The following is a 19,743-nucleotide window of genomic DNA, read 5'->3' as shown; positions in this document are numbered from 1 at the left end:
ATTAAAAGCTGATACGTCCAAGTCCCTTCAAAGGGAAGGCTTCCTCCCCACATCTCCCAGGAAGAATCTTGAACAGTTGCAACATACTCAAGCAACAGTTTTGCAGTTGGTTCAAAGGTCAAACGTTGCCACAAGATAAGGCTAATTCCAACAGCTGTTTTCAAAATTATGACCAAGCCTGTTGACTACCACTGCATGCTACCACGACCAAAAACATAAGAGTTGAACATAGACTTAAAAGCTAAAAAATAAATTAGCTATGAAGACAGTAGGAGAACGCTGAGTGCCGTCACTTGATGCTTCACATTCCATGCACTAGAATTATCTAATAACGAGTGACTGTAGGGGTTATCAGATTGAGCTTCCCTTCTGGGAAGAAGAGACTACAGTCCTCCCCCCACATCCCCACCCCCAAAAAAAAAAAAAAGAGAGACAGAAAGGAAGAAGGAAAGGCTATTTGGCCATTCTAAGTTTATAAGGTAGTCAAACAGGATTGGAAATCAGTGTCACTGTTTTAAAGAAAATCTAGTCTCTTAATGGAAGGTTAAGGTTTTGTCCCAGTTCTTCACAATGTTTCCTTCCTTGACCCACACACTGGTCATGTTCCCACACAAGCAGAGCCTGCTGTTCTTTAATCAGTAGCTGCTTCTTGCAGCAGTTCTGACCTCCAATTGTGACACAAAAGCATACACCATGTGTTCTTTGGACATTTATTTGCAGCCTTTATCCAATAGAGTTGGACAGTTATAAGTGCATAATGATAATTTGTGAAGAGAAAAAAAGGGTTTCTCTTACTCAAATTTGTCCCCGGGAAGAAGAAAATACAAATGTCATCTACTCACAGCAGGCAATTCATGGACATGCTATCTAAAATATGACCAAATTATATTAGCAAATGTCAGCAACAAACAAATCAAAATCATGACATATTCATGGGGTGATTATAATAACAAAAAAATCCCTACAAATAAGTGGTGGGTAATTTGCGAATCAAATAAAGAGCTGTGATTCTCACACATAAATTGTTGTCAATGAATAAGTTAACTAGCTCTACTTAGAGCCATGTATTTATTAAGGAACATTTTTAGCACTCTCCAACTGGAGCTGGAAAAATGATTTTCTAGTGTGAGGTGTCCCTGCCCATGGCAGGGGGGCTGGAGCTAGATGGTCCTTGTGGTCCCTTCCAACCCTGACTGATTCTATGATTTCTCTCTAAATACAGTGATAAAGTCAAGGGAAATCAGTACTAGTGGACATTTTAAATGCTGAGTTTGCTTATCTAGAGCCCTATAGTATAATATGTAACTATGTTGCCTGGACTTCAGATGTGACCATTCTTATTTGGTAGCATTTTAAAGCCACTTTGCCCAGTATAGATGGCATAACACTTGAGATAGTGGCAAATCAATATTTCTGTGTTTCAGTTACAGAGTAAAAGATCTATGGCTTACACTATCCTTCTTTGTCTTTATATTCTACATAGAAAATAAAATAAACATCCTAGCAGGAATATATAACAGGCATTCTCTGTAACATTAGAATGAATCCCTGATGAAACCATCTTTTAAATATTTTTTCCAAACTTTTCAGCAAAATGTTTCCTGGAAAGATTAATAATATAAACAAAGTATTCACTCAGCTAGGGTTTTCCTTTCTCAGAGGTAGTGGTGACTGCAAAAGGAGCAGAGAATAAGGTTATGGATTTTTTGGGTTACTGATGATTTAGAAAAAAAATAAATGTTCAAGATCATCGTGCTCTTAGGATGGCCATATAACTGATGACTGTCCTTGCTTCAAGACTCTTAAAGCGACATTGCATAATGCCAGAAGAATAAGAATTTATGAGGAAGTAATTTCAGAAGTGCTGCTGGTGTGCACAGCGTACCTTTGTCAGGAAAAGGCATAAGAAACAAAGCAACTGTGTTGTCTGCTAGAACAGAACAGAAGTAGTTACACCAGGTGATGGGCGTCTCTCACGGTGTATACTCTCCATTATTAATATGCTGATTTCTCTGCTTCTCTGTCATCCTGGGTCAATATAGCCCACTCTCACACGCCCCTCTCTCCCAACACAGACAGGAGAGAAAGTGACACAAAGAAACCCCTCTTGGTTGAGATAGAGTTTTACTGGAAATGAGATAACACAATGAACAATTACCTTAGCCTATTTGCAGAAAAGCACAGCAAAATGCAGAAGCAGCAGTTGAAGCCAGTGACCTTCCCCCACCTCCCTGACCCACAGTCTGCCCATGGCAAAAGACCAACACCCCAACCCAGAAACTGGTACAGCAACTGGAACAGGAAGCCTCTCATGGTACAACCTGAACTTCAAGCCCTATAATACTTCGCTTCAACCAGCACTTCCATTTTGAAGCTGTCATGATGGCAGCATGATACTGAATATCATCACAAGATTCAAATCACCCAGGACATCTGTTTGTAAAATAGAAAGCATTAATAAATACAAATAGACTACCTACAACTTTCACACTGGACTTGTGACTCAAATTAATCTATTTTGATCATTATTACTATTATTTATAATGAACTATTATTTATATATTTATATATTATTTATATATTTATATTATTTATATATTATATAATAATTATATAATATATATTTATATATCAGTTATATAATATTTATATGTTATTTATATCTTATCTTACTATTATTTATAATAAACTTCATTTATAATGTAATTTAAAGGTCTTCTAGAAACTGAAAGGAACAGTAAAAATTATTCACAGCTTGCTTTCAATAACCTCAATACACTTGAGATAACACAGTCAAAAATAGCATCTTGGAAAAAATTCAGTCAACTTTAGCTTTGTTGCTCTCCTCACCAGATATGAAATGTATGTATGTGTATATTTTTGCTTATAATTTTAATGGCAGTAACTTCACACCAACTAAATATGTTATGACACCATGCACATTAAACTGTGAAAGCTGCACACTTTGATCAGAAGCTGTTGTATGCCAGCGAAATATTTCATCTGAGATTTTTAGCAAACACACAAACAACTTCTTTTTCTTGTTAAGACCTGGGGTTATTCCCTAGCAGAAAGTGTGGTGTACTGAAGATAGAAATATAATAAAAAGCATAGAGGAATCAAATTGTGCACTACTTTGAATCAATTTGCACCCATCTAGTAAGACAAACAGGAGAAATACAAACTGTTTTGACAGCATTTCCAATAAATATCTCCCCATTTCTTCATAGCTGCATTTATTTCATCAGAATTATTTTTATTACTACTCTCTGCACTGATACTTATAATTCTGAGGTCCTAAGAGGGAGAAAAAAGTGTTTTCTAGAACTTCTTGGAAAGGGAAGTAGAAAACCTGTTCAAACATCCTCCAGACATCTTTAAGTGTCAGATAAAAACTGGCTTTATGACACAAAAAATCATTCAGTTCCGTGAACAACCCACTCCTTAAAGGCATGCAGTGTTGCCAACAATAAAACTTTCTTCAGGTTCCATGATCTTTCTAAGTCACTCATTCTCCAATTTCATCAATGCTAAGCTATAAATCCCAATACTCAAGGACCACCACTGGGCATATACTATTTCTACTTAGGATACAGAAGGGGACTGAAGAACAGAGAAAATGGAGGGTGGGGTTGTGTGGTGTGTGATAGTGGTTCCATCAAGTAATCTTAAAATATTGTCTTAAAGCTTCTTTTCAGACAGTGCAAATGTTACCTTTTCTGAACTCCTAACAGACAGCAACCAGAAAATGTTTTCAGAATACCCTCCACTAGACTCCATACCTAATTATTTTCTTATTAATTCTAATAAATCAATACTTTTTGTGATAGTCCTCTAAATAAGCCTACTTGCTTTTGTTGCAGCATCCTGTTTTCTGAAAAAGGCTTTGAAAACCTTTTGATACTGGCAAAAGTTTTAACCATGGAACACCCAGGCTTTTAAATTGTAAGGAAGAAATAAGAGGGAGAAAAAATATGAGAGGGGAAAAAAGGAGGGAAACAAAATACTTAACATATGACACCATTTTGCTTGGATATTTTTCTCATGAAGAAGGAATGTTATTTATTATTGAAAAGTTGTCGGAATAGGGGACTTTTTTCTGGCTTGGGCTGATTTTAACTTCTTATTTTAAATTATTTTTAGTTCAGAACTTTTTCAAAGGATTTCCTTGACTTTCCTTTCTGAGAGTCTGTGAAAGTTGTTTCAGGGAGTTCTGCCTGCCTGAAGCCAGCAGCACTGAGCTAACTCCAGGCAACACAAAATCTGCAGACATTGATATGTCCCTTCATTCTGTGTTACATGTCAGTGCAGTGAAAGATTAAGATGTGTTTCCAAAACACATTTTTGATATAAGCAGTAGCTGTTAAATCCTAACACATTAGAATCTCCTTGCAGAATGATGATTTGGCAAAGGTTTAGGAAATTAAGACTGTTGACAAAGCAGAAAGCACTTCTTTGCTTACTCCCAGTCTCTCCTCAAGTAATATTGTATCTATTTGAGGTTTAATGAAATTAGATTACATTTTTATAGTGTCCTTTGTAATATTAGCATTGCAATAGCAGGATGGGTAGGTAAGTGAACATGAGTAGGGGGAAGAGAGAATTTTTTCTCAGCTACTGTCCATATGCTTCAAACAATGGGATTTTTGCTTTGAGTAAAAGAGACAATTAAGCATTCATTTGTATTCAACCCAATCTATATGCCCACCTTTTCACTGAACCAGCTTTGTACAATTTAAAAGACAGTTCTTGTAAGAACATTGTAATGAATTATAACTATGAAAGTTATGTAGAGTACATTTTACCCAACATGGGTTGGATCTATTCTGCTTTACACCACGAGGTGTAAATTGCTTACTGGCTGTATTTATATCAGAGATGAATGTACTTTGTTTTTGGCAGCAGAAAGTACAATGACATCTATTACTACTGTTGAGTAAAAATGTAATTTAGCCCAACCAATTTGCACATACATGATAGCAGAGGATAACTTCAGTTGGTAGGGGCATCAGAAAGTCTAAAATCCAACATTCTGTTCAAAGGACAGCTGGATATAACACAGTCTGGGTTACTGCCTGGTTCTGAAAACCTCTGAGGACGGAGATTGCACAATCTCTCTCGGAAATCCAATTTACCACCTGACCATCCTCAGTGTGAAAAAGGTGGGTTTTTTAATATCCAGCCCGAAACTCTCTGCCTGTTGTCTCTTGTTTTCCCACCATTCACCACCATGAAGATCCTGGCTTCATTCTCTGTGTAATCCCCCTGTAGGTATTTGCAGGATGTTACAATGCCTCCCACTGAAGCCTTCTAGGATGAACAAGGCCTGCTCTTTCAGCTTCTCCTCCTAGGGCAAGGTGCTCCACAGAAAGCTGGCCTCTACAGAATTTGCTCCAGTTTACTCATGTCCTTCTTGCATTGGAAGGAATGTGTTTGGTATATGGGCTCTTGATAAATGATAAGATAGGGAATATACATTTTCATTAGTAAATCAGAATTTTAGTAATTAAAATGATTGATTTGGTTTCAACTTAATCGATGAAAAATTTGAAGTGTACTCAATTAAAAGTGAGATCAAATAAATAGGATTAGGAATTTTTTCCGTCTTGTTGATCAATGGATTCCTTCCCTACATTTATTGTATTTGGTGCCTACTCGTTGTGAGACTAACTATGCACATTAACAAATCATTGTTTTGATGAGTTATCCCCTACTGATATGAATAGGACTAAGCACTTGAGAACCACCCTAGGTTTCATATGATGAGGCTCTAAACACATTACTCCGACAGAGTATTTCAGAAGGACGTTTCTGTGCTGCAAATCAGTTCTCTGACAACCTCACTACTTTAACAAGCTTGAAATTTTGAACCAAGAAACCAGTATTTCTAACCACGGCAATTTTAGGTAGAGGAATAGTTTTCTTTCATTGCTAAGCTCACATATAAATGGACAAATAAAAAGGAGGATATACAATTGTAAAATGAATGACTTAAAAATGAGAATGAATAGAAAGGTAATGAAATACTTGTGAGGTGAAAAGTCAGACATAGAAGTAATATTGCAAATAACAAATACGATTCCCGCTACTGCTATCTCAGAGGATGCTAAACCATCTTATCTTGGGAGAGACTGTACCCTGAACTACATAAAAAGAAAAAGGAGAAAGTTTTGAAGACTCATTTGTAGAATTAATAACCCTTCACTTCCTCATGATTATGTAGTCTTCATACCTTCACAGCAGCATAGGAAACAGACACCAAAATTTGAGTTCACAATACAAACAAAGACATTGTAAACTGCTCCACTCATCTACCTAGAAAATGCAGAACAGGGAAAAGTTGTTCTTCAAGGCGCACCACACATATTTCGTAACTGATTCACAGAATATTAGAATTATAGACCTCATAAACTTTGCCAGTTATCATAGCAATGCAGAGTTCATACCTGTGGCAAGATACATGATATGGAAAAGCATGTCCTTGCCCTGCACGACATCCACAACCACATGGGAAAATCGGCTGTTGTCTTCCATGAAGTAAGGAATTGGAATAACTGGTTGAACAACCTCGTGCATTAAGAAGAATCTTTGAGCATCTTGAAGATTTCTCTCAGTCATATTTACATACAAGCCCTGGTCCATGGTGCCACACTGCAAACACAGAAAAGTAACAATACTATATGTCAATGATAACAACAGATTTACTCCCTGATTTACAGCACAAGAAACTGAAAATCCAAAAGCATATCTTGTAGTGACAATGTGGAATTCCACTTTCAGGTCTTGTTTTGGTGATGACCAGACTGTCTACCTAGTGACTGAGGAAGCTCTGCTTTTCTGAGGAAGTACTATGGACTAACACTAAACAATATGGAACAGCCCCAGACTGACCACCACAAGTGGGCTATGGTAATATTTTGCTATATCCTGTGTTCACAAGGAAGGAAGGAGAAAAGCTGCCATCCAACAACCTTCACATTTTCTGAGTGGTTTCCCTTATAATTTACACAGACAAAGTGCCAAAGACAATTTTTCAAAGGAAATCCAGTGTTCAACCATAGCCAGGGTTGACAGAAATCCCAGGTGAAAGCACCACACATAGTTTTAGGGGCTTCTTCAGACCTTACATTTACTAGCCAACATTAGACAGTGTGGAGCTCTAACTATAAGATGTTATCCATGACAAAGACATTGGAGCTATGGCACTGACTGCATTTTACATCTGAAAACTGTACTCTTTCCTTACAGGAAAGTATTTGCTAATTGCACACACAAATTTCAACCACAAATAAACAAAGCAATATAAGTGGCAGTTAATATTCACATCTTTGTGTTTAGTCTTCTACTAACTGAGGACACGAAAGAGAAAGCTGCTTAACGTGAATATGTAAGCATCCACCTTTACTCATGCATAAGTGCATCAGAGAAGTAAAGCAGTAAGTACTTCACAATATTTATCAAGGTTCCTTCAAGCCCCTAACATTTTGTGAGTCTGTGATATTCACAGAATATTAGGGGTTGGAAGGGATCTGTAAAGATCTTCTAGTCCAACCCCCCTGACAGAGCAGGATCACCTATACCAGATTACTCAGGAGTGCATCCAGGTGGGTTTTGAATATGTCCAGAGAGGGAGACTCCAAAACCCCCTTGGGCAGCCTGTTCCAGTGTTTCATCACCTTCACAGTGGAAAAATTTTTCCTCATGTTTACACGGAACTTCCTATGCCTCCACTTCCACCCACTGCCTCTTGTTCTGTCCTGAGTAGGTGAATACTCTGAGGATAAATCTACTTCTGAGACTGAACAGATAGAACTTCTGATATTTTATCATATGGACTCTACAAAAGAAAAGTCCTCATTTCTGGGAAGGAAACTTGTGACTCAGACAAAGAATATATACCATCTATGTAAAGTACATACTCCAAAGCACCATTAAGTCACAAAAATTAGTTACACCCAGCTCTAAGCATTAGACTAACTTATTGTATGTACATATTGGTTTGGCTGAGCTGGAGTTAATTCTCCTCAGAGCATCTTTCTAGTGCTGTTTTGCAGTGCTGTAGCTGGGTGTTGATAACACACCAGTGTCCTGGATACTGCTGGATGAGCACCAGGCTGTGCTTTTCCAACATTTCCCCACCCTAAGAGTATGTTGAGGGGGGGAGCAAGATGGTGGGAGGGGACACAGCTGAGCCAGCTGACCCAAACTGGTCAAAGGGATATTTCATGCCATATGACATCAGCTCAGATATCAGAACTAAGCGAAAGAAGGAATTGTGGAGATATTCATCCATGGCGTCTGTCCTCCCAAGCAACTGCTACATATAGAGCCCTGCTTCCTGGGAGTGACCAAAGGTCATCTGCTGATGGGAAGTAGAGAATAACATCTCTCTTTGATTTCACTTCTGTTCACGGTCTGTGCTTGTGCTTAGCATTATTAAATTGCTTCTACCTTATTACCAGCTTTTTGTTATATTTTCCCCTCTCCCCTGTCCATCCAAGAAGGAAAGTGATAGAGCGGCTTCGGTGGGCATTTGGCCCCCAGCCAGGGCCAAACCACCCCAATGCATCACTGCTGAAGTCAGGGAGACAGAAATCTATAGCAAATTCAACAGCATAAAAGATAGCACCAGGAAAAGATCAGAAGCTGGACATCAATAATGACAGCTAGAAATCAGTTAATGACAATTGGCCTCAATACTGTGTGGTAAATGGCCACCTTGCAATCTTTAACACTAGCACTTTACTTGTAAATTGGATGAACTAACAGACATACTAAAATCATCCAGACAATCGACACAAGGAATTTCTTCAACACCTCAGTCCTGACTGGGATTTAGAGGTGAGCACCAACAGTACAACAGAGACAGCTATCAGGCTGTCATCTTTCTTTTTACCATTCTGTATGGGGTGCTCTCACAAACAGTTATCAACACATTCATACAAGAAGGAATAGAAGATTTTTACAGATGGGTATTTATTCAGGGTTTCTCCTTCAAAAATTTAGTCTTGCTCAGACCCTCTTACTATCCCTATTTTGACAATACAAATATTTCTACAATATATAAAAAGCTCTATACAAATATAGCCTGCTTCTGCAATAAGGGTAACCTAAATAATATCTTGTGGTTTGGGGCTAATACCACATACACTACTTAGAAAAGATAATGAGGCTCTGTAATTCAGAGCAAATTCAGTGAGTCATTTTCCTTAATTTATTTCCATAAATCAAGATGTAATTAAAACTACCTCCAGTGCTCAGTGGGTGATTCTATTTCATGCTTACAAAGATCTCACCACTCCTACAAAACAGGGAAGGCTATTCTTTGGAGCAGCACTGAACTCGTGAAATTACATTGAGATTAAGGCAAACTGAAAGGTGGATAAAGGATATTCAAGTATCTTGGTGAAAAAGCTATTGTTAAACACTGAATTAATGCTGTTTTCACTTCTGTTTCCCTTGCTAGAATCACACTCGCTAAAATTGTCCTTGTAGGTGTGGTGACTATGCAAAAGAAGGAAATAATATATATGTGCTCACCTGAAATACCCTTTTGTATTTGTAGAAAGTTCCACTGAGTGACCTACCTTGGACTAATTAGTTTTATGCTGTCAACCAACCACAGATTATTATACCCTCTGAGGCTGACAAGTTCAAAGGAGAGGCCCACAACTTTTAATCAGATTATTCAGAGAGTGTGGATGACATATGCAAAATGCTGACCACTCCAGCTTAAACCCCCCCTCCTTTAGCCCTCCACCCTTTTCTGACAGACAATGTTCCCTTTTGTAAAAGAGAATAGCAGTTTGATCACACTTCAGTCAGAAATTAATGTTACCTGGACAGATAACTATAGTGCTTCATTTTGACAGAAGATTGAAGTTAAGCCTTTTTTTCTTCTACCCTTCAAAGCACATCTGCTTTTCTACCCAAATTGTTTTGTGGAAGGATAGAATTATGTATGTTGAAATAAGGGGACCTTTTAAGTTTGGGGAGAGATTTGTTTATTTGCTTTGTTTTTCGGTATTTTTTAAAGTCTTAGGCTATAACTTATTAACTATGAAGCATACAGTACTTTAAAAAAAAAATCATGTAATCTATTTGTCCTTCTCCCACACATCTGTACCTGAAAATTAGGGTTAGGATTGGGATATGGAAGCCAAGTCGAGCGAGAGTTTTCCTGGTATTTGAAGGGTCCATTAAAGGCCTGAGTTATGGCACTCAGGTTGAAAACACAGACTGCTGAGGCTGCTATGCTGTTCCTGCAAAAGAAATATAAACATTAACCTAAGTAACAACATTTTAAAATGCATTTGTTGAAAAAGAAATAAAAAAGCAGTAACTCTGCAATCCTTCAAGTAATCAGCAAAGTAGATATGTCAGCCTGGAGATGGTATCTCAAGATAATGATACGTGACGTGCTGATTTTAGGTATGGACATTGTTTTCAACATTCTTGCCAATCTTGCCAATTGCTAGTGTGGGAAAAACTCCAAACTTCCTACCTTCTGCTGCTGTTCTAATACCACAAATCTATACTTCCACATATTCCACACATATCATTACTGTTTCTTGTATACAACCAATGGCAGCACAACAGAAGTAAGGATTTTCAATATATGGTATCTCCCTAGACCCTAAGAAACCCCTTTTGATTCTGCAAAAATCCTGTCTTCCAAAAGATGTTGTACAGCAATAGGAATGCAAGCTCCAGAAGCCTATTAAGAGAAAATAACCTGTGCTTTATACTTTATGAGATGTCTTTTATCTGAATAAACAGAAACAAACAGCAGCCAGGAAAAACATACAGTTTCCTGTTGTTGGTGTGACAATAAAGTAATTTTGCACAAGGTAAAGAATAGAATCCAGTGGCCATAAGAATTCCTAATTTGGAAAACTGCACTATTCCTTTCTACAGTTTGAGATAATGGAATAGGTAATGGAGATTGCACAGATCTCCTTTTCAAGTAAAACAGATGACAACTGATCCACAGCATTCTTTTTTTTTTTTTCTTAATTTATTAATTTAATTATAATTTAGCCTGTAATTTGTACAAGGCTGAAGAAAACCTACTACAGAAACTTCAAAATGACAGAAATTGAAAATAACCCCAGGGGGGTCAGGAAAAAAGGTTAGGATATATAGAAGTAATAGCAGAACAGAAGAGTAATTTGCTCTCTTATGCTTGTCACTCCTATTTCAAAGAGATGCCAGTACTTGGAAGTTTCATGCTAACAGTTTCTGCAAAATCAATTATCATTGGATTTGATAATCCCTTGCCTATATAAACTATCACTAAATGCAGCTGTCCAATACTACTAACCATACCAATGTCTTCTAGAACTTGAAGTCCTGAAAAGGCATTAGACTCATGTTTACAGATTTTCAGATAGTCTGAAAGAAACAAAAATCAGCTTCATCACGAAGCAGTGGCTATAGTGGACTTAACAGTCAACCACAAATAAAGCATGGAGGGTTTGTTATTACTCAATCTTTATTGACAGAAATGCTTCACTTTTCCTCCCACAAGTATATTAAATTATATTCACAGTATATTAGAAAAAGCAATAAGGTACAATAAAACCACTGCAATTCTGAAGATATCGAGATTGAAGAATGCTAAGCAGGATTCAGTAATATGTGATTCTGTTACATCAACAGAAAGAAATATGTTTTTCCCTTTCACAGGAAATGCTGGTGCTTCTCCACCATCAGGTTGCAGGATAAAAGGTAGATCCTATGGGTTGTAAGGATATCCATGAATAAATCTTCAGCGTAGGGAAGCAATCCTCACTTTACAACATTTCAAAAAATGTCCAAAGGTTTAAGCGACAATATTTGATGGCAGGAACAAATGTAATTTAAATGGAACTATCTAAAAACCCACCACCAAACAATTGCAATTACTTCCACTTTGAATAGTTAATCTCTGGTGGACAAGGGGAAATGCTGAGCCATTGAGGTAGAAGTACCAATGAGGTACTACACTGAAGTAGCAGCAAGGTTTCAAATACTGCATCCTTTCATTTGGAAAAGGTAGTCTCACATTAGCGAGTATTTTCAGAAGAGCCGTGGTGCGCTAACGCCAGCCCTGATAACCTTACTCAGCCTTCAAAATTGTGTAATTTGTAGCACAGGAAACTCCACAATTCACAGATTGCCAGGACAACCCTTCTGAAAGATGCAAGTATCCTTCCCCTTCCATGGCCAAAGCCCTGTGGATTTTCTGGAGCAGATTCCTCCAGTCAGGCTTTCCATGGCAGGAGCTAAGACACACTCCATCACCTTTGAATGGTCATGAAGAACAGCAGAGATGCCTGAGGACTGGAGGAAAGTCAGTGTCCCTTGAAAGGCAAAAAGGAGGACTCAGGAAACTACAAGGCCAGTAAGCCTTTCCATCCCTGGAAAACTGATGAAACAGCTCATTCAGGATGTCATCTCTAAGTATGTTGAGGGAAAGGTTAGAAAGAGTGGTCACCATGGATGGACAAAAGGGAAATCATACGTGACCAGTCTTGATAGCCTTCTATAATGGCATGATTGGCTGGGTTGATGAGGGCAGAGCAGTGTTGTATAACTCAATTTAATCATGCTTTTGACACTATCTCCCATAATGCCTTCATAGTAATCAGAGGAAGTATAGGATAGATGATTGCATTATGGTGGATTGAGAACTGACAGGGTGACAGAGCACAGAGGATTGTGATCAGTGGTGTAGAGTCTAGCTGCAGGCTTGTGGCTAGTAGTGTTCCCCAGGGGTCAGTTACAGGTCTTGTTCATCAGTGACCTGGATAAACAGATATAGTGTACCCTCAGCAAGTTTGCTGATGATACAAAACTGGGAGGAATGGCCAATATACCAAAAGGCTGTGTTGCATTTCAGCAAGACTTGGACAGGCTGGAAAACTGGGCAGAGGTGAACCTCATGAAGTTCAACAAGGGCAAGAGTGGAGGTATAACCCCATGCACTAGTACAGGTTAGGAACTGACCTACTTAAAAGCAGCTCCACAGAGAAGACCTTACTTAGCACAATTACCAGGAGGATCTGCTCCATGCTTTTACTTGGCACAGAGGTGAGATTAACTGGTCTGCAGTCCCCTGGGTTTTCTTTACTTCCCTTTTTAAAAATAGGGGTTACGTTTCCCCTTTTCCAACCTGTGGCCTAGCAACCTCAGCTGCCAGTTCCTTCAGGACCCATGGATGTATCTCATCAGGTCCCATGAACTTGCGGACCTGCACTTACAATGGGTGGTTCTTCATTTTTCCAGACCCAGCCATTGTTCTCTATGACTCGAGTGGTGTGATTCAAGCAGTTACCAGTGAAGTAAAAAAGTACTTCAGCCTTTTCAATTTCATTGGTAACCAGGTTACTTGTATCCCTCCAGAAAAATACTTTTTTGTTATTTTAATGTCCCTGGCCAGATTTAATTCTGTCAGGGCTTTAATTTTCCTAACTTGGTATCTGGTTTCATGAACAATTTTCTTGTATTAGTCCAGGTTACCTGTCCTTGCTTCCACCCTCTGTGGCCTTCCCTCTTATGTTTGATTTTGACCAGGAGTTCCTTGATCATCCATATAGATCATGTTGAACCGTATATGGGCATGACATCTGAGAAATACCTCTCTTCTAAGACTGAAACTAGCTAGTAAAACAGACCAAGGAAATTAAAATTACTGAAGAAATTACCATAAATCTTCTTATCACCAGTAGTCCCAAAGTCTCTACTATTCTCTTTTTAAAAGCAGCATTTAGATTCACTACACTAGATTCCCATGCAGGAATAAGGTTAACATTATCACCTGATGTCACAAGTCAGAAATTGTCACAGTCTGATGCAAGCAGCAACTCAGTTGTCATGCTTACTGCCTGAGCAGTCAGACCAGGAGCAAGTCTGAGTCTGGAAGATGCTTAGGTATCTTAATAAAAAACTGTACCAAAAGCATGAAAATCAGCTTAAGTTCCAAGTCATGCTCACTATCTAAACTACTTAGGGATCATAATTTGTTGGCATTGCAACTGTTTCCACCAGGCTAAGGGCTATTTATAGAAGGTAGGTATGCAGATGTTTTCAGAAGTAGTAAGGGGCACTGATCTACATTTTAGATGACCAAGTACCATTAAAAATTCCAGGCAAAACTGACTTACACAGCAAAATGCTGCAAGCCGGTAAGAGAATCAGAAACCAAAATCTGAAACTCTGATCCAGTGGTCCACAAACACCAGGCTACAAAGCTCAGGCTGCTCTCTCTGAGCAATGTTTAAACTCCAGTTACCATGTTTAAAGTAACAACAGACACTTCTGAAACAAATACTTCTTTTTCCCTAAAAGTTAGGCAACTCTTGATATTAAGCTTAGAGCCCAGGGAGCTTTTATGTGCATCCAATGTTTTAATGTTTAACAAATTTTCATTTTTAAGGCCAAACTGTACGTTTTTTAATTTTACCTTTTGATAGAATAGGTTCAGTTAAAATTAGATAAAATTCTTGGTTTGACCACCAAACTCACATGAGTATATGTTAGGATTAATTTAAAATACATAGAAGCACCTCTTGCACTTTTGGTAAGGTGAGCTCTTCGTGACATGGTCAAATTACATCGTGTTGAATTCATGATCCTGTCACACTACAGTTACTAAATATTTATTTTATAAATACATAATGTATTACAATACTGTGCAAAATAAAAAATAATCTGTTTGTAAGAAGGCATGATAAAGCTCGCTGAATAGTCTTAAACACAACTGGCTCCCTTTTGTAAGGAAATATTAAGAATTCTTCCTTCTTTCAAAGTCTTCAACAATTCATATGGGACACATTTGGAACTGGCACTTGTTCATAAGAGAACAGTGGATTGAGCAAAACAGTAGTTTGAATTTATGATGTTTACCTGGCATATGCAGAAGAGAGCAGCTCAGAAGCTTTAGTTTTTACTGTCACAAATAGCAAAAAAATAAAATACATCACAGAATTTACTTACACATTAGTGGTAAAAATCCCATAGATCAAGTCCAATTCTGGCAGGAAGAAAGTGCTCTGTAGTTCATTATAGTAAAATGGAATTTCTCCGGGGCGAGAGCAGTTCAGCCGAGCTTTCATGAAGGTAGTCCAAGTATCCTCCAATACAAACTTGCCACCAATATCATTCTTGCACACTCGAGCAGCACGAGAGAAGACTGTTTTCCCACAGTCATGTTCCACTGCATTCTCCCGGAAGAAGAAGTAGGTAAAGTTCCCAATGTCATAAGATGACACAAAATTTGGCTCTGAAAATAACAGAATGAAAGATTATTTATCCTATTCTTGTGATATATTCACTAATACTAACATGGAAGTTGGGTTTACCTTCAAGCGTTATGTTTAGAAAAACACACCTTGTATTATCCTTGCAGGGAACTGCCCCATGAAATCTGATCTTACATCCTGCCAAGAGTTTGAGCTACATGAACATGGCTAGACAGACTCTCTGCTCTGGGCATCTATTGCACTTGACTGTGCTGGGCAGCCCTGGCCCAGCCCACTGTAGTCTACAATCAAAAGTATCTGTGATGCTTTCCTCTCCACATCATGGCATAATATATTCTTATTTATCTGTTGTGTTAATTTTGTTTCTGCTTTGCCACCATGCCATTACTCCAGATTAGCAGAATAACAGACAGGAACTGAGCATGACTAATAACTTGCTTCGAAGCTGTAACAAAAAGAGAACTCTACACAAGAGCATTTCATAACTACATTTCAGCCTTACCTCAAAGCTTTTAGTAGTATCACAGGCTTTTAATTTTTTTTCTTTTTTCAGTGAGTAAAAACTGATTGAAGAAACTGACAGACATGCAGCAGAAATTACAGAATGTACAACAAAATATAGAAGGCAACAGATGGAAATATTTCTTACAAGAAAAAGAAAAAAAGGAAACACTGAATACCAAAGACAATAAGCATGTAGCCTTTCTTAAAGGAAAGACAAATCTGATACACAGATTTTTGGAGAAGAGACCCTCTTGTGTAAGTAACCATTACAGGACACTGCTACCCCTGAGAAATAAACAAAACTTTTTTTAAAAACCCTTTTGTTTAGTCTTGAAAGAAATTTAATAGGGGAACATTTCTTGACAGCACTTTTGTTTATTTAACTATGCTTTTTAGGAATACCAAGATAACTAAGAAAATAAATAACCCATTCTTCCTCATTATCCGACTTTGATTTATGTCCATACCACACCTAGCTCTTATCTGTTTTTATCTGTAATGTACTTTACTCCCTCACTCTATGTAATATACTCTCAGATTGTTCTCCTACACATGGTAGGAGCTACTGTCTGTGAAGGAAACAAAAAGCATTCTGAGTGTAACTTGGGCTATTTGTCCACCAAACTAAGGTTAGGTCTTAAAGTAATACCTACTTAAGGTAGACATAAAAAAAATCCACCTGAAATAGTGAAACCTGTGTTTGACTTTTGTGTAGCCCACAGTTATTCTTGCTCTTTGAAACGATCTCAAAAATATCTAGACTGATATAAAAAGATTCTACTTCGTTGTGCAAATACTCTACATCAATTTGATTTACCCACAAAAACATCATATACATCCATTAAACATGGAGGCCCTGCCTTGAGGCATGAGGATGCTGCTGCTCACTGAAGGCCCACTGATAGAAAAAGATCTCTACATTGGCAGCACAAGAAGCACTCAAGTATGAAGAATAATGAGTTATGAGTACAATCTTCATGAATTGAAGAATAAAAATCATATGACGAACATTCAGAATATTGAAAAATTCATGTCAGTTTTTCAAGACACAATGTTTTAAAGTTGCACTGGCAATCATAATACCTGTGTAAATAAAAATTAGTTATCGTATTTTATGGACTCAAAAGAGAAAGAATACACCATCTGCAAACATCTATGCATATACTTTAATGATTACAAACTGATGAAAATGTGACCTGCTGAATACAAATTGTGACGTTTTCATTTGCATGAAATACAATAATCTGAGAGCTACCTTGGGGTATTCTATGGACATGGAAGGATTATTGTTTCAGATTTTACTTATTTCCTCTTTAGGAAAAGTGAACCAAATCACTTCAAAGCTCCAAAGGAAAAAAAAGAGATTCCCATCTAGGAGAAATTAGTTCATATGTTTCCAAAGATTGTGCTGTGAACTCTATTTATTGACATGGATACATTACCATAAAGGTTTTTAATGCAGTAAATGAAGTGAATCTCTTGGTTCCTGCTGAATTTGCATATAGTTCTGGAAGGGTAAATGTATCTCATTTGTGAATTATTAGATCACTACAACAAGTGTAAAGATTCTGCCATGTGCTAGGATACAGCTCGTATGGAACAACATGAGAATGTCAACCTGTAATAATGTCATAAGTATTGTATACGACATTTATAGGTTTTTATGTATTCAGTTTATGGATGCATCAGGCAGACTAGACTTTCCCAAATTAAATGGAACCAATGGAGCCAGGAAAGCAAGAAAATGAGTTTGCCAATGTGACACAACAAAGACCTCTGATGTACAACACAGAGCAGTGCTACACAGATGCACAAGTCCTGGCACTGAAAGCACCAGATGGCTAGTTAGTGCTGCCTTTAAGCAACCATGCTATGGTGTGCTGCTTCTGAAGTTTGCTTACCCAGCACAAAGCCTGATAATCTCTATAGTTTGCTTTATAAAGCAGCATGACTGTCCTGCAAGGATATTTCATCACAGATTCTCCCAACTTATTGCAAGAAAGATGACCAAACCATATGAAGCCATGAGAGTGCTTTAATCTGAAATAATCTAATTGTTGTGCTAAAGGTTGGAGAAAAACCCACTTTTTCCCAGGAACACAGTCTCTGCTCTTAAGGAGAAGGCACTTACTAGGAAGAGACAGCCCAGAGAACAGCATTACTGTAACTTCAAAGCAAGGCTGCTCTACGTACCCTGAGAGGCAGAAGGGCAGACCCAGGGATTCAGGAGTGCAAAGTTTAACAAGAATGGGATGGGGCACTTTGGAGGGCAGAAGGAGATGAATGGTTCAGCCCCACCTGAACTTCCTAATGGCGTTTAAAACAAACTTCTCTCTGAGTTACATGCAGGTTTTCACAGTGAAGGAAGTAGCTGGAGTGGTCTAAAACAAGGCTGGGAAGCAAACCCACCGTAAACAACACAGATGACAGTCAAAGATTGTCATGTGGACGCTTATTTCCTGGACTTACTTAGTAGTCTAGATGTAGTCTGAGTGGGTAAAAGGACAAGAGGAACTGTGCAGATACTTTCTTTGGGAAGAGCAATGGAAACAAGAGCCTGTGAGAACTCTATGAGAGTATCTGAGGCAGTTCTGGCCTGGAATTCCTTCAGCAAGAATGCTTCCTGAGTTGCAGAGCAAGAAAGCTTGCACTCTTCACTCTTCTAAACTCTACATCCACATAAAAGTCACATAAGTATATTGATATGACTTAATTTACCTAGTTAGTGGATGCTACTGTTTCCAGAGTGACCTGAATGACAGGGAATGATCTGTCTGCCTTTCTGGAGACAACAGCAATCAACCTTAAGGGTTACAAAGTGAAAAGCCTACTCTAAGCAAGAAAGACATGGGATTTACACTGACTGTCCCTGTGAAAATTGGTGACTCGTATCTCAAGTGCAATGCATTCAGAGACCCAGTCGAAAGTTAAATTAGCCCCAGAAATGTGAAAAGAAAGATAACATTATAAGTTTGTCAGATCCAGACATAGATCAGCTTAAATATATACATAAAATAAGGCACATACGTAGCTACATGCATGTATAATACATTAAAATTCTTAAAGGCTACATAGTGCTCTAACTCTGAACAACACCTGCCTGGAGCTTGATCATTGACCTCATACTTTTCTTCCAAATATTTGTATTCAGCCAAGTACTTAATGGCATCAAATTCTAGGAAGATACTTCTGACATTTGTAGTTTGGGGTTTTTGTTTGCTTTGGGGGATTTTGCTGTTGTTGGTTGTTTTTAATGAGGTTTAGCCTCCATCAAGAAATGTTCTCCAAAATGGAAACTTAAAATAATGGAAAGAATTTACGCTTCACACGAGCCACTATGGGTTTTTTTTCCTTCACCTTGATGCCACAATTAATGAAGTCCATTTCCTATTCGATTTTTGCCATCCCTGTATATACATTTAGTGCAGTCCTTTGCAGCTGTTTAAATACAGCACAGATCTTGTATCAGGCTTACTAAGGCATCACTGCTCACAAATGGTTAAGGACAAATCTTAACCATAGAGTAAAAATTCCTTACAGCATTAGTCATCACAGTTATACGCATCTTCATGACCTGAACTGTAAAATGTTAAGTCTTGGTATGAAACTGGTCGAAATCATTGTTTACTAGTAGCTATTCTTCCTGTGTATTTCATAATTATGTAGGACATGCTTAAAATGCTAGTCTGTCATAGCATAGCTAGCTACCAGTCCTTTCTGACTACTATTTCTTCTGCAGTACTTCAGCTCTCCATGGTTTCTTTTTACACTATTTTCCTTTTGCTCAATTGAAGATTTTATGGGTCTGGAAAATCAAGGACTGTAAAATACACTGAAGTCATATATGCCAGGCTTTTTGCCCCCCCAATTTTCTCTTAGTCTGCTGATAGATTTTACAAATCATTTCAGTATAATCACTCATTAGGCATTACATTATACTGATGTACTCTAATAAATTTGGAAATGCAATTATTTCTCTTCTGAAAAACAGTTT

General features: G+C 37.9%; 1 protein-coding gene across 1 annotated transcript in view; it reads right to left on the bottom strand.

Annotated features, from left to right (window-relative positions):
• The window catches only part of SEMA5A (semaphorin 5A), a 281,365-nt gene that overhangs the window by 102,141 nt on the left and 159,481 nt on the right, over window positions 1-19,743 (bottom strand). Inside the window, exons 8-10 of the mRNA XM_054381978.1 lie at window positions 14,980-15,265; window positions 10,127-10,262; window positions 6,447-6,651 (exon numbers count right to left, since the gene is read on the bottom strand). Of these exons, the coding sequence (XP_054237953.1) occupies window positions 6,447-6,651; window positions 10,127-10,262; window positions 14,980-15,265 (627 nt within the window). The remainder of the gene's footprint in view (window positions 1-6,446; window positions 6,652-10,126; window positions 10,263-14,979; window positions 15,266-19,743) is intronic.

This window comes from Indicator indicator, chromosome 6 (assembly GCF_027791375.1).
Source record: "Indicator indicator isolate 239-I01 chromosome 6, UM_Iind_1.1, whole genome shotgun sequence".
Classification (NCBI taxonomy): domain Eukaryota; kingdom Metazoa; phylum Chordata; class Aves; order Piciformes; family Indicatoridae; genus Indicator; species Indicator indicator.
Note: the sequence above shows the minus strand (reverse complement) of the source record. Positions and strands in the feature narration are given on the sequence as shown.